The sequence below is a fragment of the Crotalus tigris genome, unplaced genomic scaffold (assembly GCF_016545835.1).
Source record: "Crotalus tigris isolate CLP2741 ecotype Arizona unplaced genomic scaffold, ASM1654583v1 scf7180000017633.3093840, whole genome shotgun sequence".
Classification (NCBI taxonomy): Eukaryota; Metazoa; Chordata; class Lepidosauria; order Squamata; family Viperidae; genus Crotalus; species Crotalus tigris.
In genome coordinates, this window is record NW_024096527.1 from 2,194,570 (window position 1) to 2,217,801 (window position 23,232).

Consider the following 23,232-nt stretch of genomic DNA (forward strand, 5'->3'; position numbering starts at 1 on the left):
TCCTAATGGTTTCCTGAAAGTACTTGGAACATTTCCTATGTTGTAAGTTAATGAAATTGTACAAGTCTTAGCTAAGCTGAAGGGACCATGTGATAGACACCATCATTTCTAATCCTCTTTTCTCAGCCAGCTGAGCACCCGAGTTTAATGAGAACCAGAGGATAATAAAGACAGGTGGGACAACAGCTTAAGTACTAACTAAAGACATATCAGGACACATCACATCAAAACAAAACAGACTGAAACACATTTGAGGAGAGCAACAGTCTTTCTGCCACAATTGCTGTGCACAGAATAGGCCATGGCTGCTATTACTGGGATGCAGTATGTCAATCAATTCTACTTCAACTTGGAGATAGCCATACTGAGGTCACAACTGGTTTACAGGTCTCTGCGATTGAGCAAAATAATTTGAGAGGAAATCAAATTAGTTTTGTTTATTTAGAGGGCTGATAGGTTGCCAATCAATCTTCTAGAATCTAATGATTTGTCTCTATAGTTTGTCCCCACAATTAAGGGAAATGATTATTGCCTTATTCAAAGTAGGACATGTCCTTTCCCTAAAACTCCTTTAAGATTAAAAAAAATTTTTTTTTGTGATCTAAGAGAGTTAGGATTATTATTAGCTTATCACAAATATAACTTTGCTGATCAAGAGGATCAAGAAGATGCTGGCCTCACAACTTCAGATGTAACTGGAAAATATTGATTGTCTGAACCCATTACAATCAAGCTTTGAGCCAGGGTAAGGATTAGATTATTTTGGCCATGTTGGTTGAAAGTCTACACTGAGTGTATCCTTTTTATCTTGGGAATTTTAGAGACAACTGACAATGGATCATTTGGATGCTGAAATCCCATACCTTCCTGTTGGGTTAGGTCTATAAAGGAATATACAGTATTTACATTACTGTACCTAGTATGTTACTTGCAAATATGCCTGTGTCACTCATATCAGGCAGTAACCATCCATATTTCAATTATACCAAAGCTAGACTACTGCGAAACATTCTATATGGGGCTAGCCCTGAAAGGTATCCACAATTCCAACTGATGCAAAATGCAACACTTAGGCTGCCAGGTGGTACACAAGTGAAAATATCTTATTTACTCATATTGAAAGACCAATACGGGTTGATAATGATTTTCTAGCATATTTTAAGGTTTTTAATACTAAACAGAAAAGAGCTATAGTATCTCAGTTCAAATATATCCAGAAATTGGAGTTAAAATACATTTTTCCATGAGAATTTGTAATTGCTTTTAAGAATTCTTTTGTTTTAGATTTCATTTTTAAAAACTTGGCTTTGAGTAACCAAGCACAATGGTAAAATACTGTGTGGAATTCTTTACCACAAGTGTAATATATTTATGGAGCTCCAGAGTCTGTTGCAATGTATTATTTGAATGGAAACTGTACAATAAAGAGTTTGATATCTTTGACCACACATTAGAGGACTGGCCCATTGGGATCCATACTTTGGAAAAAACATATTTCATGTGAGCCCAGAACCCAAATATTACATATAGTATATCACAACCCTTTATCTGAATAAAACAGCATAATTGAGAATTGCTTTGGTCAATCTGACTGGAATAAATTGTAGAGGTCATTTAAATATTATAATATTTCTTAAAAGGCATTATATACTCATATGTAAATTATATAAGCTATATAATCATTAAAATATATAAAATATACTTTTTAGAAGGGAAAAAAGCTCTAGCCTGTTATATAATAATCTATATACTTAGGAAAAAGGAGAAATAAAAAACCTTATATAAGCTACCAAAAATAAAACCTGAGGAAAAAAAGGAACAAAAATAATAGAACATATTATTAGAAAACATTAAAAGGGAAAGAGAACAAACAAAAACAATTATCAAAATTAACAATCTGAAATCTATAGTTGCGTAATTGTGTGTATGTACAAATAATCCTCAACTTACAACACAATTGTTTTCCATTGCTGAGCGAGGCAAAGATTGAGTGAGTTTTACCAGATTTTACAACTTTTTTTTCGCCATGGTTGTTAAGCAAACACTGCAGTTAAGTGAACCATGAGGTTAAGCAAATTTGGCTTCCCCCATTGACTTTGCTTATCAGAAGCCAGCTGAGAAGGTCACAAATGGTGATCACATGACCCTGGGACAGTGCAGCCATTATAAATGCATACCAGTTGTCAAGTGCCTGAATTTTGATCATGTGATCATGGGGATTCCATGATGGTCGTAAGTGCAAGGACCTGTCATAAGTCACTTTTTCCAGTGCTGTTGTAGCTTTGAACAGCTGCTAAACAAATGGTTGTCAGTCAAGATCTTCTGACTAGCAAAGTCAATGGGGAAGCCAGATTCACTTAACAACTGTGGCAAGACAGGTTGCAAAATGGGTCAAAAACTCACAACTGTCTTGCTTAGCAGTGGAAATTCTGGCCCCAGTCAAGGACTACCTGTGTCGGATCTGTTAGTACCCTTATATCTTCCAGCAATGGATCCACCCCTCCCTTTTTGTGGTAAACCAACTCAGTGATGAATTCTTAAGAACTGAATGCCATTTCCTTTACCCCTTCTTTCCTCCTTCTTTTACCATGCAGTTGAACTGAAATTTACCTGTGCATGAGACATTTCAAACTGTTCTGTGCTCCGTCTGACTTCATGATTTCTCTTCAGGTAATCCTGTCTAACACTGCTCTGAACTTAGCTGAAATTAACTCTGCTGAAATCCAGAGTGCATGTGACATCCATTCCAGAACATTCATTTGATTAATTGCGGGGAAACATATGCAAATCCTGCTTCTGAATAGTTAGACATCCCTGGGCTGTGCAATATATTTGCAGAGGACCAAGGCAAGGAAATGCATTCAGTTCTTAAGAATTCAGAAGCTGTGTAAAAGACTTTTCCCTCAGGCAGTAGTGAGTGGTGCAAAAAGGCTTAGCCTCGCCAGACAGCCCCCCACCCCCACCCCCACCACCCAACCCTGCACCCCATTACCTCATCCCATCAACCATGAGGCTTTGAATTCCTGACCCACATGATGTCACTGTTGTGGCATCTGAAGCAGGCAAATCACACAGAAGGAAAAGAAAGATCTTGCAAAAGTGTCTCAGATCAGGAATCGGTTCTCAAACATTTCCCATGGAAGGACAAAGATATTTTAACCCAGACTGAAAAAATTGATGAATGCATAGCCATCTACATACATACATGTATTCTTTCAGATATAATCTGTTATCTTTACGCTGCAGCAATTTCCAAAAAAAATTCACTTCTTGCAAGATTTATTTATAATAAAGGCAGGATACAAATAAATAAATTTATCGTATTTGTACAGCTGCCCGTCTTGCATAGTGACTGAGTGGTGCATATAATAAAACAAAATACAAAAAGCAAACTTCATAAAACCTCAATTTAAATTTAAAATAAAGTATTGTTTCCTTAGCAGTTTTGCTTGCACACACTTCCCCAAAGAGAAGAGCTATGTTTACAAATCAAGACCTGAAATAAATACAATTACATTAAATAGTTCACAGTACAAAGTTTTTTAAAGTGTGTGTGTGTGTGTGTGTGTGTGTGTGTGTCTGTGTGTGTATTTTATCTGACTTCCACTAATATTACTATTTAATTTTTACTAATATAAGAATTCTAATTATTTGATCGGTAGATCTATATTGTTTTAAACTAGAATGTGATTTGCTTAATTCTGGTGTATCAGGTTGTAGAATTAATTGTGGTTTGTAACTTATGGCTTATGTTTTATCATAATGTATATATTTAAAGAATAGAGCTTATTTGGTGTAGTACAGGTAGTCCTTGACTTAAACCATTCATTTAGTAACCGTCTGAAGTTACAACAGTTCTGAAAAAAGTTACTTATGACTATTTTTCCTATTTATGACCATTGAAGCATCCTGATGGTCATGTGATCAAAATTCAGATGCTTGGCAAGTGGCATGTATTTCAATCAATCAGAATAGAGCTGGAAGGAACTGGTTAATTGTCTTCACTGCTGGGAAGTTTCTCCTTAATTCCAAGTTGCTTCTCTCCTTGAGTAGTTTCTGTTATGTCCCGAGCCTTGCAAACGGCTTGGGCGTTTGCAGGCAGTCCCGGGCAGGTGCAAAGCTGCCCGGGACCAGACAGGCTGTCGCCAGCGCCGTGCGCATGCGCGGGTGCTGGCGCGGGAAAAGTAACCCATTTACCCGGGAGTTGCCTATATAAGAGGCTGCGAGGCGTTTGGGCGAGGCTGAAGCCATCTTCCTGTAAGCTGAACGCTGAATAAATGAAACTGAGAACTCCAGCTGCTTCTCGTGTCTGTTTTCCCGCCACGGACTCAACACTGGCGACGAGGTGGGATGCCTTGCACTACCTGGAAAGGAAGAAGTGTAAGCTTACCCAAGGAGTCCTGAGCGGCGAAAGAGGAACGGCGTCGACTCGGCAGCTGCCCGCCAATCCGGTGCGCATTCGGGGGTAGGCTGGCTGATAAACCCGTCTCCTGAAGATCCGAAGATGGCGAAAATCGGAAGGCTTTCGGAATTCGACGTCTCACATCCAGAGCGGTGGGAGTCCTACGTATCCAGAATGGAGAACTACTTCAAGGCAAACCAAGTGAGGGAAGATAGCTTGAAGGCGGCCACCCTGCTTTGCGTTTGCGGCCAAGACGCCTTCGAAATCGCAGAAAACCTTGCAGCACCTGTCCCAGTAGAGTCTGTAAGCTACGCAGACCTGAAGAAGCTGCTGAAGGAGCATTTCCATCCCAAGGTGTCCGTTATCTCATGGCGCCACACCTTCGAACAAAGGGATCAACGGTCCGGTGAGTCAGCCAAGGAATACATTGCCGCGTTACGGAAGGCCGCCAAGCCCTGCGAGTTCAAGGACCTCGAGGAACGACTGAGGGACCGATTCGTGTGCGGGTTAAGGCATCGCGAGCTACAACAGAGACTTTTTGCAAAGGAAGAATTATCCTTCCAAGACGCCTTAAGGGAAGTCACCGCAGAAGAAGCAGCAGGCGGCGCCGTCAAAAACATGCGGCCGATCAGAAACAGTGCAGAGGGTGCGTCCGTGCACCAGGAAGACGTCCGACGAAACTCCGAGGAGGATCCGGACGAGGAAGTCGACCGTCTACACCCCGCGAAGGAAGAGAACCAGAAGGGAAGCTCTTCGGCTCCGCTCAAGTGCATCGGCTGTGGAGGTCGCCACAGGAGAACCGACTGCAAGTTCCGCTCCGCTACCTGCCGGGCATGCGGTAAACAAGGGCACATTGCAGCTGTGTGCCTGGGCCGACGAAAGGCACAACCCCAAGAAGAACGCCTGAAGGGTACCAGATTCCCCAGCCAGAATAGGGTAGGTTTTTGCGCTTCGCGAAGAAGCATCTGTAGAACAGGCACACACAAGCCCATGAAGAAAAAGCTGTCACTCAACGTGAAGCTACAAGGGGTTCCATTATCTATGGAACTAGACACAGGGTCTGCCCTGTCCATCATTTCATTGCATACATTTAGGAAGATTTGTTCCAGAAGTGGGTCTAAGGCCAAGTTAAGGCCTTCTGATATTGTATTAACAGATTTTCAGAACTCAAGAGTGTGTGTTAAGGGGGAGGCCACCCTTAACGTGCAATACAAGAGTTTTGAAGGTCCACTAGACTTATTAGTAGTAGGGGGTGAACGAACGAGTCTCATAGGACTCGATTGGTTTGAGGCCCTGGGGATACACGTCACAGGACTCAATAGCTTACAAACACTCGACCTACAGGAAGTCTGCAAAGAATTTGCAGATGTTTTCAGCCCCCAGCTGGGCACATTCAAAGGACCCCCTGTGTCCTTAAAGCTAGACCCCACTGTCACTCCCATTAGAATTAAAGCAAGAAGGGTCCCTTTTGCTTTAAAGAGTAAAATTGACACTGAACTAGACAAACTGATCCAACAGGGAATCCTAGAACCTGTTGATTCCAGCCTTGGGAGACCCCCATTGTCACGCCTCTAAAGGCAAATGGGGACATTCGCATTTGTGCTGATTACAAATGCACTCTCAATAAGGCATTGCAGCAACATGCCTATCCTGTTCCTGTGGTCAGTCACATCCTGGCCTCTCTCAAGGGGGGGCGTGTTTTTGCAAAGCTTGACCTAGCTCAAGCATATCAACAGCTGCCTGTTGATGATGATGCTGCCATAGCTCAGACCATTGTGACCCACAGGGGAGCCTTTAAGTAAAAAGGCTACAGTTTGGAGTGAATGTCGCTCCTGGGATTTTCCAAAGCGTTATGGAAAACACACTACGAGGTATACCAGGGGTCTGCCCCTACTTTGACGATGTCTTGATTGCAGGAGACTCCACACACATTCTAGCTGAAAGGCTTAGGGCTGTCTTGTTAAGATTCAGGAAATCAGGCCTCAAGCTCAGAAAAGACAAATGCCAGATTGGGGTGCCTTCTACTGAATTTCTGGGATTCAAAATTGATGCTGCTGGGATTCATCCTGCTGAATCCAAACTAACTGCTATTTTAGATGCACCCAGGCCAAAGTCTAAGGCCGAACTTCAGGCCTTTCTAGGCCTCCTGAATTTCTACAATTCTTTTCTTCCACATAAAGCTAGTGTAGCTGAGCCTCTTCACAGGCTACTAGACAAACAGGCTGTGTGGCTGTGGTCACAAGCGCATGAGGCTTGCTTTAAAGAAGTCAAGGCCTTGCTCACTTCTAACAGTGTTCTTGCACATTTCAACGAGTCTCTCCCTGTGTGCATCGCTTGTGATGCGTCCCCCTACGGGGTTGGAGCTGTCCTGAGTCACCTCAGGTCTGATGGAACTCAGGTTCCTATTGCATACTACTCCAGAACACTGTCTTCTGCCGAGCGCAACTACGCTCAGATAGACAGGGAGGCTCTGTGTGTTGCTGGAATTAAAAAATTCCACGATTTTCTATATGGCAGGCATTTCACGGTCTTCACTGACCATAAGCCTCTGCTGGGACTGTTTACCACACGTAAGCAGACTCCCCACATCATTTCCCCTAGAATGCTTAGGTGGTCTATTTTCTTGTCTGCATATGATTTTTCATTACTCCACAAGCCTGGGAAAGAAATGGGCCATGCTGATGGCCTCAGTAGATTGCCTCTGCCAGTAGTAGAAGCTGACCCCGCGCCAGCTGTCAACATTCTATCAATCCAAGCCTTGCCCGAGCTCCCTCTTAGTGCCAGGGATGTTACCGCTGAAACAGGTACAGATCACACACTTTCACGTGTCCGCTCCTGGGTCCTGTCCGGGTGGCCTGAGCACTGCCCTAGTCCTGAGTTTCAGAGTTTCTGGTCCAAAAGGAACGAACTGTCCCTTTCTCAGGGTTGTCTGCTTTGGGGAAACAGAGTTGTCATTCCCACCTCAATGAGGACTAGGGTCTTAGAATCCCTCCACGAGGGTCATCCTGGCATTGTTCGTATGAAGGCTCTTGCACGCAGCCACTTGTGGTGGCCTGCTTTAGATAAAGATATTGAGGCTAAGGTACACGCATGCCACCTGTGCCAACGATCTCGCCCAGAGATGCCCCAAGCTCCTGTGCATAGATGGGAGGAAACACAGTCCCCATGGTCTAGGGTGCACATTGACTACGCTGGGCCCTTTCAGGGCCAGTTCTTCTTGGTCCTTGTTGACAGCCATTCAAAATGGCTTGAGGTTGTGCCTGTCTCATCCACCACCACTGCAAAGACTATTCAGGTACTGAGGGGGATTTTTGCTGCACACGGGCTGCCAGATGTCATTGTGTCCGACAACGGCCCTCAATTCACCTCCTCCGAATTCCAAGCTTTCTTACAGGCAAACCTGATTCGTCATGCCACGTCTGCGCCTTTTCACCCGTCCACCAACGGTATGGCTGAACGCATGGTGCGCATCGCAAAGGACGCCTTGAAGAGACTCACCTACGGGGACTGGCATCACAGGTTGGCTGACTTTCTCCTTTCTTATCGCACCACACCGTCCACTTCTACAGGGAGAAGTCCAGCTGAACTTCGTTGGGGGCGCCAACTTACTACTAGACTTGACCGGTTGCATCCGGACAGACTGCCTTCATCTACCTCACATCCTAGGGCACCTAGACAACTACTTGTGGGTGCCCCGGTTTGGGCTCGCAATTACGGGCCTGGTCATACATGGGTCCCCGCTTCTGTGTCCAGGATCACAGGTCCTCTCTCCTACGAGGTTGCCCTGGACAACGGTCGTGTCCTGCGTCGGCACATCGACCAACTTCGCTCTAGGCGAGACTTTTCTGCTGAGACTCCTGGGTCTTTTCCAGGGGGGGAGGGGGACCCTTTGGAGCAAAGGGAAGGGCAAGAGCTACTGCCCATCTCCACTGAGGGAGCCACAAACGGCTCGTCCCAAGGTTCTGCAATTGCTCCGAAAAGAAAGTCATGGAGCTTACCCACACAACAGGCACTCACGCCTACTCCAGCCAGGGAGTCACCCCGGGGGCATACTCACTTTCCACACACATCACACAGCACTCCAGCAACGGAGGATACCCGGGGGCATCCCAACAAATCATTCCCCGCAAGAGAGCTGGCACACAATTCCCAAGGTTGGCCTGACCTTACCCCAAATCCTACAGGGGGTCAAACATACACAGAGCTAGTCGAGGAACCAAGTCCCGACTACAACAACCCTAGCACAAATCAGGGAACACCTGAGTTTTGGGAAAGTACAGAAACCCACACGAGCCCGAACACAGAATGGGGTTCAGGGAATGGACAGCCTCCTGACAGGTCTTGGACTGACCTAGGAGGTTCTACAGAGACGCCCAGCAGCGGCTATCACTTCAAGGGGCCTGAGGGTCTACAGCTAGGTAGGTCAACCAGGTCACAAAGTAACAGAAGCCCTGGCCTGACGAGCCCGGTGGGCAAGCAAGCAGGCCAGGCATCGGGGCACAGTCCTTGGAAGACACCAGGGCACAATAGAGAGAACAGGCTCACGCCTCCCTCCAGTCAGGGGACTTATGCCAGTAACCCAGAGCTAAGAAGGTCACAGAGAGCAAAGAAATCTCCTAAGTATCTAGAAGATTACATAACATTGCTGGCAAGGCAAAAGCCAGTAATCAGTGGGAGCACTGGGGAGCAAAATGTCATATAAAATAAATGTTGTATGTTGGTAGTAGTTTTAGCCCGGGGGAAAGGGGTGTTATGTCCCGAGCCTTTGCAAACGGCTCGGGCGTTTGCAGGCAGTCCCGGGCAGGTGCAAAGCTGCCCGGGACCAGACAGGCTGTCGCCAGCGCCGTGCGCATGCGCGGGTGCTGGCGCGGGAAAAGTAACCCATTTACCCGGGAGTTGCCTATATAAGAGGCTGCGAGGCGTTTGGGCGAGGCTGAAGCCATCTTCCTGTAAGCTGAACGCTGAATAAATGAAACTGAGAACTCCAGCTGCTTCTCGTGTCTGTTTTCCCGCCACGGACTCAACAGTTTCCATCCAATTTTTCTTGTCTTGCCTTCTGATGCTTTATGACAGTTTTATGACGGTTGCAGTGTTCCTGGATCATGTGATCACCTTTTGAGTACTTTTGACAAGCAAAGTCAATGGGGAAGCCAGAGTCATTTAACAACCCTGCTAGTAACTGCAGTGTTTTGTTTAACAACTATGCAAAGAAGGTCATAAAACTGGGCAAAACTCACTTAACAACTGCCTTGCTTAGCAATGAAAACTTTGGGCTCAATTATGGTCATAAATCAAGGACTCCCTGTAGTTAAAGGCACTGAGTTATAAACTAGAACAGAGTTTCCCAACTTTTCTGGCTTTAAGGACCGGTGGGGGGAGGGGGCATGGTTCATACAAGCGGCTGGCAAGCACGTGTACGCAACTCCATTTGCAGAAGTGGCATGCAGTGCACCTGCCACTCAAGCAAATGGAGCGGGCATGCACTCGCCCGTTGCTAACACAAATGAGGATGCGTGTGTGTGAGCACACGGTCACCAGCCATTTCCACAGCTCCATTGCAAACCCCTCATGGCCCACTAGTGGGCCACAGCTCACAGGTTGGGGCCCCTGAACTATAAGATCTTGAGTTTGAGTCCTACTTCAAGCAGCTTTGGGCCATTTTTTTCAGCCCTAGAAAACCATTTTTTGTAAATGCAAACCATCTCTGTTAATGTAGCCAAGAAAATTGTATGGCCATGTCTTTGTAGTCACTGGGAATCAATATTAACTTAAAGTGGAACATGGTACTGGACTGGGTTAACTGAGATTGCCTTTCTCTAGTTCCCTTTACCTGTGTCATGAGATCTGGCAGGAGGGTCATTCCATGGGATAGAATAGAATAGAATAGAATAGAATAGAATAGAAGTTAGAAGGGATCTTGGAGGTCTTCTAGTTCAGCCCCCCACTCAAGCAGGAGAACCTATACCATCTCAGACAAGTGACTGTCCAGTCTCTTCTTAAAAACCTCCAGTGTTGGAGCACCCACAATTTCTGAAGTCAAGCTGTTCTACTGGTTAATTGTCCTCATTGTTAGGAACTTTAATTAATTAGGCAAAGCAATCTTGCAGGACCCAGAAAGTTTCTGTCACAGTTTGTGCCTTTTGGAACACCATCCCACCTGAGATTAAGTGAGCCCAACTTTGTCAATATTTCAGAAAATACTTAGCACCTGGGTGTTTTCATTGGCATATTTTTGGGATACTAGGTGAGTTCTAGAGGGTTGGTGGCTTTCTCAGTGGCTACATTATGTTGGCTTTGTTCTTGGTTATTGCTTTGTTGGTTTGTAAAATTTTAAATTTGTTAGTCTCTGAGAGTTACATTTGTGAGATGACTGGTGATACAAATTCATTTAAATAAATAAATGCCCAAATAGTGGAAAACGGGTTCATGGTTTGTGCATCTAGAAAACAGCATTTTGCTCTGCATAAAGTGAGATCAATGAATTTGTGGCTTAGTAGCTGTGTTTGCATGGAAATCTTAGTCATAACCCTTAGCCCTTTATAGCAGGGCTTTCCAAACTTGGCAACTTAAGATTTGTGGACATCAACTCCCAGAAATCCTCAGCCTTGAACTTAAACACCATTCATAATGACAAAATCCTCATCAGTCAATTGCAAAAGGGAGTTTACTTGAAACAGCTGACATCCTGCAAGGATGTAATTTTTAACACTACAAACAATTTCTGCTTATCATTAGGTCCTTGAGAAAGACTAGACAGATGGATAAAAATGTCAAATGCAGCCTAAACATCTGGCTGATTGTGCAACCAATGATAATCGCACCATGTTTATTCAATAAATTCAAGTTTCTGGATTCGGATAATCCACAGAACTATGCACTAGACCCGAGGGCTGGGTTTGTACAACATATCAGATTAAAATGTAGTTGCTAGTTGGAGCGTCAGCCCATTGTGCAAATATAGCTTAGTGCACTGTTTGAGCCCACATTATATTTAGTTTCTGGTCCTCGGGGTTGGGTGAACCCAGTCAATTGGATAGATTGAGTAAATTATGTTTCAGTTACTCTTGCGATAACTTGTGTTAAGGCAGCTACTATAGGGATGCAGGACAAGAAGTTCCATGGAGGCGAAACGGGGAAGGAGCTGCCCAAATCCCGCATTTAGGATCCCAAACAGCGTGGCTTTAGTGAAAGAAACCTGTTGAATCTCTGCCTATAGCCACAGCTATTGAAAAAGCGGCCAACCCGGGTACCGACGGGAGGAGAAAGAGAACTGCCTTGACCACTTGGGTTTAATTTAGAGGGAGGGGATGCCCAGGACACTTGGGGTTTCTGGAAAAGACCCACACAGGAAACTCCCATCCTTCAGGAATTCGGCTCTTTGTGCCCTTATAAGGCTATTTCAACTCCTGGCCAATCAGCAAGAGGGAGGCGGCGCTCTCTTGGCCCCAAAACTTCGGGCAAGAAGAAGGAGGCGCGGAAAGTGGCGGCCCGCTGAGACGATCTTGAGCGTGTCTCGCCTTCGTTGGAGATTCCGTCCTGTTCCGGAAGAGGATGAGCAGTAACCAGTTCAACAAGGGCCCCAGCTACGGCTTGTCTGCGGAAGTCAGAAATCGGGTGAGAGATGGTGGCAGGGAGGCTGTCGCGGCCAGGTGCGCCCTGAGCGCACGGCGACTGCTTTGGAGAGGCGCTTCTCCGTGTGCTCTGGCGGAGGTGTGGCGCCGCGCCGTGAGAGAGGGTGGGGGCCGGGCGCATCCCATTAAAAGGGGAAAGGGGGGCTCGGTGGAATTAAGAAGCCGTCTTTCCTGCCTCTGGGTTTAGTTGCCTCAGCCTCAAAGGAGCAAAGGGGATTTGCTCCCTAGAATTCCTGGCTGGTGCTTTGAACATACGTTTTGGGGGCGTCGGCTACAGTTAAAAGTGGGCTAAAGAGGCGCTCTCTTTTCACTTTATAATTTGGAGTCTTGCGCTCCTTCCACTTTCAAATTTGGAAGCTTGAACGTTGAAATGTTCTGTCAGGAAGCTTAGGAACGTTCTATTTCGGAATGTTTTTGGGTGGCTTCTGCCGAGAACAAAAGTGAAGCGAAGTAGAGAGTGCAAACGAGCGTAGCAACAAAATCAGTATCAGATGAGCAACCTTGATTTACTCTCAGTTAAACTACCTCACTGGGTTGTGGGGAGCCCAAAAGAACCCGGAATGGTTGGCAACCTTGTATTTTTTGAAGGATAGGTGTGATTTAAGAAATCTGTGATTGAAGAGCTGGGTAAGGAGGCCATGCTCTGAGCTTTCTTTTGCTGGTGGAATCGAAATAATTCTGCAACAGATATATATTCTGCTTTTCTAGTGACTAAAACAGTGATATTGGCATTATTGTTGCTGTGCTTGTTGCTACTTGGCTTCAAGTCCAAAACCAACATCTTGTGATCATCTAGAAAGCCTTACACAGTTTGTCACCTGGCAGCATCAGGACCACCTGTCCAGTCTGAGGCTGCCTGTCCAGTTTGAACACTGAGCAAGGGGTCCTGCTGCAAATGCCTCCCAACAGCAGGTCTGGGAAGTTTGGAATGGCAGACAAACCTTTTTATGCCTTCCCACTTATACAACATGCTCTCCCCTCACGCCATGATTGACCCCGTACTTTCCTTTTACTCAAACAATTTTATTTCAGCAGGCCTAAGAGGCTTAGAATAAATAAAGATACACATCTGTTTCCTCTTGTTTTCTGCTATTATTTTGTTGCAATTATTTTGCTTTATAGTTTGAGGCTTTTTAAATTGCTGAGATATTTGCTATTAATTTCCTTTTGCAAGCCTCATGGAGAAAATTTGTGAGGTGGCTACGAATCAAAAATAACTTGATGGCACATAATTTTTGCATGCCTCCCAAAGCTGGGTCTATAAAGATAGATAGGTGGGTAGGTAGGTAGGTAGATAGATAGATAGATGCCTAAAAATACCCATGTTTGTAATTTTCTCATATTCTTCATCCTGAAATGTTTTGACCACATCTGGCTTGGATAAACCTTGTTGAAAAGGACAATTTCTTTACAGAATTCAAGGTCCTTGAGATCTGTTGATCTGCTTAAATTCAATGTTTAAACTAGTTCTGGAGCCACATTATTTTCCCAAAGCACTTTCTCTTTTGTTTTGTTTTCTTATAGTACAGTATTTTTTCATCTATATAAAAGCCACAATATTCAGTAGATTAAGCCACATTATTATTGTTGTGGTTATAGTTACATAGCCGAAAGTCTCAAATAACAAAGTACAGATATGATTAAAAAGTTTGATGTAAGATAACAAATAAACAAATTAAATACCTCCAGAGATATTACATAAATCATTTAAAATCTTTTAATTTATTAGTAAAGGCCTTGTTTTTATAGCTGTAAAAATGTGGCTGTTGACCCTGTAATTTTAGGATGTTTAGCTGAGAATAAAACATTTTTCAGAAATATCTTTCCTGGCCTTGAGTTTTACAAGGCCAGATAATACTCTGCCAAAAACTTTTGTAAAACTTATGCAATATGCAATAAAATATGATTCACAGTTTCAAGGTCAATACCATTAGAAGAACAATATATTTGAGAGACAGAAATGTTTTGACATCTACTAATTAGCATATTTGATGCCAACGTATTTAATCTGGCTTTTGCAAAGGCTAGATTTATTTACAGTAAACGGAAAATGCTAGGAGAAATAGGAAGCCACAATATGGAGAGGGTTCAAATTAGACTTGGAAGCAGAACCATTAGTTTAGGTTTTCTTAGGAGCCTTTGTGGGTCATACGAAAGGCTTATTATTTTTTTGTGTGCCAGATTTAGAGTGTGTTTGTTCTTAGAGAAGTGATGGAAGGAGTTAATCCCTGAGAAAGAGAGAGTAGCAATTTGCAAAAATACCTTTAACCAGGTATCCTTGGCTAGGAAGTGTGAAACAGTAAATTAGCAGAAATGAATAAATTTCATCATCTTGAAATGCATGAGCAAAATGTCACTACAGGGGATCCTCTACTTACAACCAGTTTTCACGCTTATGACTACTGCAACATCTCCATGGTCACATGATCAAAATTCTGATGCTTGGCAACTGACTCATATTTATGACAGTTTGCAGTATCTCAATGTCATGTGATCACCTTTTACGACTTTCTGACAAGCAAAGTTAATGGGGAAGCCAAATTCAGTTAACAACTGTGTTAGTAACTTAACAACTGCAATGATTCACTTAACAACTGTGGTAAGAAATGTCGTAAAATGGGATAATTTCTCACTTAACAACAAATTTTGGGCTTATTCATGGTCATAAGTTGAGGTCTACCTGTACTTTTAGTGATTTGGTGAACACCTAAAAATTGTTCCCCAATTTATATAGAGTAGTTTTCCCTTTCTGGTGACTTTCTTCTATGAGGTAGGACACAAGTGAGCATCCCAAAACAGGTCATTAGAATGTTAATACCTGTATCTCTGAAGTCATTTTTTTTCTCCTAGGGCTGTGCAGGAAAGTCTTGCTTTTTTTCAGTGAAAGCTTTGAATTAAAATCAACTCTCAGTGGATTCATAAACATCCCTGTGCTGTGTTCTTGGCAGTAATATGGACATGGCTTTCCACTGCTGCCTTCTGCATTGTTTTGTCAACTTTCCAGTCTAGCTTGCTGGGCCTGGGATTTCATAGTGGTCACCTGTCTAAGCACTAAACAGGACTTGGTCCTGCTTAGCTTTTTGGAGATCCATCTAAGTGTTCCATCCAAAGCAGTAAAGATTTACAGTAAAGAGACTGAGAATGGGGAGAAGCGTTTTTGCAATTATTTATTTGATAGCAAGAGATATGTAGGCTTATGCTATCTTCCCATGCACATGCAATGACTTTTACAGCTTCTCCAATTTCTCATGCCTCAATTAAAACCACTGAAGAAGGAATACCTTTCACTGGGCTTTGTTAATGTGGGGAAGAATCAGTGAAATTTCAGAATGCTAAAGATAGAAAACATGATTAGCAACAGGGATTCTCATCTACAATTTGGAAGATGCCCCCGAGAATGAAAAGATGTTCTCAGAAGCTTTCTTTGCAGAGGGGAAAAAAATCCAAATCAAAATTAAGCACAACTTTTTTTCTCCCCTATGAATAGCATCTGTCTTAAAGGAATTTAGGACAAGATCTTAGCAAGGTGTGGCTTGATCTAAGTCCCTGAAAAAAGGTGACAGTGTTCTGAAATTTGAACCAACTTCATTTCTGTCTTATTTCTAAAATCCTTCATTTGCTCCGTTTCCTGTTCCTTCTCACCCACTGGACGCTTCCACTTGTTTTCCTCTGTTGATTCCTGGCTTTAAACCAGGAGCAGCCACTCCTGGGAACATGGTGTAACCATGCTCCTTGGGTCTGTGAGATGATAGAAGTTTTTCTCTGCTTGACAAATTTTTCATTTAACAACAGAAATTTTGGGCTCAATTGTGGTCATAAGTTGAGGTCTACCTGTACTTTTAGTGATTTGGTGAGCACCTAAGAAGTGTTCCCCAATTTATGCAGAGTAGTTTTCCCTTTCTGGTGACTTTCTTCTATGAAGTTGGCTGGGTAAGGAGCACATTTTTGATCCCCTTGTGGGATCACTAATCTTTTTTTCCTTCTCAGCTGTCAGAAGGCTTGAACTGAATGTTAAAGAAAAAAAGCCCAAGTTTTAAAGTTTTAATTGGATAAAAAGGCATCTTGGCTGAGGCTGAAGCATGAGAGTGAATCTGATCCAAAAGCATGTTTAACCCAAACTGTTTTTCGTACCCACAACCATTACCGCATTCCCATGGTCACCTGATCAAAATTCAGACACTTAGCATTTGGCTCATAGTTATGACGGTTGCAGTGTCCTGGGGTCCTCTTGTTTACTTTTTGCGACCTTTTGACAATGAAAGTCAAGGGGAAAGCCAGATTCACTTAACAATCCTGTTACTAATTTTATAACTGCAGTAGTTCCCTTAACGACTGTGGCAAGAAAGGTCATAAAATGGAGCAAAACTCACTCAACTGTCTCGCTTAGCAACAGAAATTTGGGGCTCAATCATAGTTGCAAGACGAGGACTACCTGTATATATAAAAGAGTCCCTTCTTAGTCTCAGATTGATGCTGTGTATCTTCCTCAGTCTTGGGTCCTCTGCCAGATGCTTGGAAGTTTGATGGTTCTGTGCAGGATCTTAGCTTTTCCTAGCATTGTGTTCTTCTGGACAGAGAGAGCGCTGATGCCATTCCTGGGATCTAGTGGAGCCATTCCCCCAGCTTAGCGGTCACAGCCCCAAGTGCTCCTACCACCACTGTGATCGCTTTGGTCTTTACTTTCTATTTCTTCTCTAATTCCCCCAAATGTACGAGGACAATTCGGAAACAAACCTCCGTTTGAGCACGTGCGAGAAATAGGTGGGGATAGCGATGCCCATCCTATGGCGCTGTGCACAATAGTTCAGTAGGCAGTGAGGAGTGGAAGGAGAAGGTTGTGTTGCATTTGACTCATTCGCTAATCGGGTAGGCAACCTGGGCTCTTTTATGACTCGTGGACTTCGACTCCCAGAATTCTGAGCCAGCCACGCTGAGGGAAAAGGGAGAGGTTTCCAAGCTGAGCCATGCTGGCTCAGGAATTCTGGGAGTTGAAGTCCACGAGTCATAAAAGAGCCAAGGTTGCCTACCCCTGAGCTAGATTAATTGAAAATGAACTCTGCCATAGAAAATCCCTCCAGATGTGAAGTAATATGATTCCTATGTGCAAAAAAACTTTTGGCAACTGTGATTCATTGCGAACTGTGTAATGTTTATGGACCAAATGGGATGAGTGAAGTTGTTGTACGTCAATGGTGTCGCATGGTTAAAGATGGACGAACTGACGTGCACGATGAGGCAAGAAGTGGCCGCCCATCTGTAGTCAATGATGAACTCATTCAGGAAATCGATAAAAAGGCCTGTGAAGTCTGTCGGTTCATGATATCTGCACTTTGTTTATACTTTCCCCAAATTTCGGTTCTGTTGGGATGTTTTTGATCACCCCCCCTATAGCCCAGATTTGGCACTGAGCAACTACCACCTCTTCAGACACACACAAAACAGTAGTTTGCATCGCACCACTTCGACAATGACAATGCACTTCACGATGCTGTTACAGCAGTGGTTCTCAACCTGTGGGTCGGGACCCCATTTGGGGTCAAACGACCATTTCACGGGGGTCGCCAAACAAGGCTGTCCGCCATTTTTCCCCCCTTTTCTTTGGCCATGCCCCTGGCACCCAGTGATGTATAAGTGATTGGGGGTCACCACAACATGGGGAACTGTATTATGGGGTCGCGGCATTAGAAAGGTTGAGAACCACTGTGTTACAGGATGGCTTCATTCCCAGGTGGGAGATTTTTTTTGCAGAAAGAATTTCAAACCTTGTAAGATGTTATGACAAGTCCCTTAATTTGAATGGCGATTATGTCAAAAAGTAATGTAATGTTGTTGTTTTCTAATGTGTATAATAAAAGTTCTGTATCTGCGAGTGTCTGTCGTTGGTAACCAAATGGAGGTTTATTTCCAAATTGCCCTTATATATGGATTGGCTTGCTGGAATAGGACAAAAATTATGGAATTACACTGTCAGAAGGAGCCCATTTAGTCAATGTACATCAGAATCCAAATTACATTGTCCTCTGCTTGAATAGATGCCAGTTGCCAAATGTCCGAATTTTGATCATGTGACCATGGGAATGCTAACAAAAAAACGGTCATAAGTATTTTTTTTCAGTGTCTTTATACCTTCAAACAGTCACTAAATGAATGCTTTGGAATTCAAAACGTGGAGCATAAACTAAATTATTTGTCCCTGTCTGTATATTTTGATTGTGCAATCAAATTCTGCCACCATAAAAGACCAAAATCTTTTGTTTTTTGTTTTCCTAAAATGGAAAATTGCTATGCTCAAAATCTATATTTTGTTTAAAAAAGTAATAGCAAATATGTATAAAGAAGGAAGAAAAACAGACAACTTAGTACTGTATGCAGATTGTACTTTCGAAAAGTGATAATTTTGTGGTTTAGGAGAAGGAGAAAAAATGCTAAATGCAGTATAAAAAGATTTTTATTTCAAAGTCACCAGCTGTTTGGAGAGGAGCATGCCAATTCGGAAGTTGAGATCTCTGTCAAATGTTAGTTCAAGATTATCCCCCAAGAGAGAAACTGAAGAATGAAACTTGCATATGGTTTCCTATAATCCTGTTTCTTCTTTCTGCTCTCTTTTCCTGACAGACAATCCCAGTGCTCTCAGTTTCATACTTGTAATACAGAAGTAACGTTTCACGATGGGATGAGAAAAAAGTGAATCTTTGCTCTGGGCTAATTATAATAGCTAATAGCTAATCAAAAGTAATACTTATTTTGCAGAAACCCTCTATCTTGACTCTTTCAAGATACATAAAGATTAGTTTGCTGGAGTAGGACAAAAATTCTAAAGTTGGAAGGAGATAGTTTGGCCGATGAATGCAAGCCTTTGTTCAATGCCAGAATCCAATTTAAAACACTGTCTGCTTGAATGCATCCACTGTCCAACTTAACTGTAAAATTTGTCCTAATCAACCACAGCCTGCCTGCTTCTTACTTAATTCTATTTCCCCACATTTAAACATCCTCTTATTCAAGAGTAATAGATTCTTATTCAGAGAAGTGGTGGAAAACTTGGTTCTGTGTTTGTCCTCAGGCCATCTTGGTGGCAGGAAAAAGTCTGGTGTTTGTAATCTGCTCTGGTCTTTAATTGCCAAAATTCTCAAGTTTTCCATTATTTCAGTTTTTCAGTTTAAAGGCAAAAAATACCTGGGTTTTCCCCCTGAACCTTAATGAGACTTAGGTGATATATGATTTGGTGACTGCTGTTGCGCTATGAAGATTTAAAATCTGCTTCCTTCTGTAGAGATTGTCCTTGACTTACAACAGTTTCTTTAGTGACCATTCAAAATTACAACAGCACTAAAAAAGTGACTTGTGACCCTTTTTCATACTTAACGACCATTGTAGCAGCCCCATGGTTACATGATCAAAATTCAGACATTTGGCAACTGACTTATATTTATGACGGTTGTAGTGTTCCGGGATCATGGGATCATTCTTTGCGACCTTCTAACAAACAAAATCAATGGGGAAGGCAGATTCACTTAACTGTGTTAGTAACTTAACAACTGCAATGATTCACTTAACCTCTATGGCAGTGGTGACGAACCTATGGGAAGTGTGCCAGAGGTGGCACTCAGAGCCCTCTCTGTGGGCATGCGAGCCGTTGCCCCAGCAGAGTTCACCATAGTAGCGAGCATGTGGCGTTTGGAAGTGACAGGGCAGGAAGTGAGTGAGCAAGCGGCATTTGCCCCCCGGGGATGCCCCGGAGATGTGAGAGACTGGCCCTGGCCATGCTCACCCAGTCTGCCATGACCACTGCAGCCACGCCCACCCAGTGTGCCATGCCCCCCGCCCTCCCTGAGGGCACCACAATGCTGATGCAGTCCTGGCACTTTGCGATAAATAAGTGGGTTTTGGGTTGCAGTTTGGGCACTCGGTCTCTAAAAGGTTCGCCATCACTGATACATAGGGTCATAAGTCACAATTTTGTGCTGGCTGAGGAATTCTGGGAGTTGAAGTCCACAAGTCTTAAAGTTGCCAGGTTTGGAGAATCCTGGTATAGAGCAATACTGTTTCTAGAATTTCCAATTTCTACCAAGAACCTCTCAGACAGAGCATTGTTTTTCAACCTTGATAACTTTAAGATGCGTGGACTTCAACTCCCAGATTCCCCATGCTGGCTGGAGAATTCTGGGCATTGAAGTCCACTCACCTTAAATTTGGCAAGCTTGAAAAACACTGATATAAATCCTTTTTTTTTTTTTTAACTTCGAGGCACAGTTGCTGAGAATTTTTTCAGAAGATAAATGGGATATGTGTCTTTAAAAATGGGCAAAAACTGTGCCAGAGGTTTAGTAAAAGAGAATAAGTGTGAATTCCTTCCTTGTAGAGAAAGGAGAAAGAATCACATTCCAGGAATTGTGGACATGTTCTGAATTCTTGAAATCTAAGATTCAATTCTCAGCAGCCCCAATTATATGTATCCTGGCTAGTTAGCAAATCTGGGAAAATCTCTAGAAAGCTATAGCTTTTGAGTTAACTATGGTTTATCAGATTTGAAGTTCCACAATATCCCCTTGAAGTTCTGATGTCCCCAGTTCTTTTAGCCCTTTGTAAGACATTCAAAACTGCTTGTTATATAAAGCTTTGGGGCTGGGAAAATTAAGTGAGCTCTGTTGGCTGATCTGTTGTCTTCTAGTCCTACAACTTGAAGTGGATGGAATATGTTTAGAGTAGACCTTGTGAGTATGTTTATTTATTTAATCAGATTTAGACATTGCCCATCTCACTATCCAAGTGACTCTGGGCAGTTTACAAATGGTAAAAATGAGATATAACAGAGATATAATTAAAAACATAATTTGAAACCGGGTGAACAATAAAACAATGTTAGTATATAAAACCACATATAATGAATCCATTAGTTAAGAGTTAATATAATAATGTGTTCAGTTTCTTGTTTCTGCTTGTTATTTATAGCATGTTTTATTTGGGGTTTCAATCCTTGTTCACCGCCTAGAGTCAGTGTTTTTTGAGATGGGCAGCTGCATCAAATGTATAAATGAATACATTTATACACATAAATAAAACATACTGGATTGCTAGGACTGTGCTGCATTAAATAAGTTTGCATCATGCATTGAGTAGCAACTTAAGTAACACCTTTGGTGTTGTTTGTTTCAACATTTCCGGGCCATCTCTGCTTCTTACAGCTCAGGGCAACCTAGAAGAAAAGGAGAAGTTTGCACGTAAAGTGACCCAAACTACCCAGGTTTGCACAAAGCTATTCAGAATAAGATAGGTCTCTCTCTCTCTCTCCCCCCCCTCTCTCTCTCCCCTCCCCCCTCTCTCCCCCTCCCTCCCTCTCTCTCTCCCTTTCTCTCCCTCCCTCTCTCTCCCTCTCTCCCTCTCTCCCTCCCTCCCCCTCCCTCCGTCCCTCCCTCCCTCTCTTTCTCTCTCCCCCTCCCTCCCTCTCTCCCTCTCCCTCTCTCCCTCCCTCTATTTCTCTCTCCCTCCCTCCTCCTCCTCCTCCTCCTCCTCCTTCTCTCTCTCTCTCTCTCTCTCTCTCTCTCCAACTAGCTCGCTAGTTCACTCACAGAGTTACTCTGAGTGGTGTACAATTGGAACTATAAAAACAATAATGCATATAAAATACAGAATCCATATTGTATTCTGGTAGGAGACATTTAAAACAAGAATAAAATTAATTTACAAAGCAGGGGGACGACCTCCAAGATTGCATGCTCTGTGAGCCCGAAGCAAGTCGGCAAAGCAAAGTGGTTTTCACAGCTTTGGGAAATGCAAGGGAAGTGGAAGCTCCCCCCTTGCCCCATAGTAGAAAGGAGTTCATAATGGGGCTGCCTCTAAGAAGTCAGGGCTCTGATCCTCTCCCCCTTTCTCTTAACTTCACTTCGGATGGGACAGGAACAGCAATTTTGGAGGGGAATGCCCAGGGTGAGTTATATCTGGTTGGGAGGCATGATCTCTGGGCTTTCAAGGTTAAAAACAGCACCTAGAATTACAGAAGCCTATTATTGTGAAAGCAGTGCAGCAGCCTCAATGCAGAGTCGCAGTGTTACAATTTTTTTTCTTCTCAGCAGAGACTGCTCTACTTCGGACTATCTTCCCCTTCAAAGTCTTCAATGGCAGCCCTAATTAAAGCATGTTATAGTAATCTAGCAGGGTTGTGTCAAACTGGCCCAAGTCAGTTGGGTAGAAAGTATAAGGCAGTGTTGCCTAGGAAGAGACGTGGCACTTTTTAAACAGGTCCTATAATTCAGGTGGGAGAAAAAGTTATTTCTTCTATACCAGTGTTTCTCAACCTTAACAACTTGAAGCTGGGGGGATTTCAGTTCCCAGAATTCTCCAGCCATCTTTGCTGGCTGGAGAATTCTGGGAGTTGAAGTCCAGACATCTTCAAGTTGCCAAGGTTGAGAAACACTGTTCTATACTGTAGTTTCAAGGATTATTTTTTTAAAAAAGTTTTAAATCAATGGGAGAATTAAATTTCTCCTCCCTTGGATAAAAACAACAGGAGCGGGCAGGGAAGATAAGATAAGATAAGATGATAACCTTTATTGTCATTTTTTTACTGTGGGCACAACGGCACACATCAAAAATGAAATTTAGTTGCCTGCTCTCAAAGTGTGAGGGTAGGAAGAGAAAGGAGGAATTGAATATTGGTTATAAAACTTAATTGTACAGGTAGTCCTCACTTAGCAACTACCTTCTTTAGCGGTCATTCAAAGTTACAATAGTGCTGAAAAAATAACTTTACAGTCAATCCTCTCTCTCAGTACTGTTAACGTTGCATCATCCCATGGTTACGTGATTGCCATCTGTGTCCTTCACCACTGGATTCTGACAATCAAGAGTCCACGGAGAAGCCAGCTATAAAATCACAAGTTGCAGTCATGTGGTGTCTCACTTAACAACCATGGGTAATTCGCTTAACAATAGTAGCGGAAGCCACACTGCTACTATAGATTGTAAACCATGATTAGCATTTAGCATTTCATTGTGAATCCAGCCAGTTGATGAAAATGGCAGCTTCATGTGTGTGAAGCGAACTACAATACTGTACAGTATTCAGCGATTAAAATACGGAAGGAGAAGGACTTCAAATGGGAGAATAGCTACTTCAGACCAGTTTATTTTGTGTTGTGGTTTCCTTTTAGTTGCTGAATGCTTGTGAAAGAATGTGTACTAGCAAGCACACTTCTGTCC

The 23,232-nt window shown here is 43.1% G+C and overlaps 1 protein-coding gene across 1 annotated transcript in view; it reads left to right on the top strand.

The window, feature by feature from the left end:
• Positions 1–11,820: 11,820 nt before the first annotated feature.
• The window catches only part of CNN2 (calponin 2), a 35,841-nt gene continuing 24,429 nt past the window's right edge, over positions 11,821–23,232 (top strand). Inside the window, exon 1 of the mRNA XM_039334745.1 lies at positions 11,821–12,016. Coding sequence (XP_039190679.1) covers positions 11,954–12,016 — 63 coding nt within the window. The 5' untranslated portion in view covers positions 11,821–11,953. The remainder of the gene's footprint in view (positions 12,017–23,232) is intronic.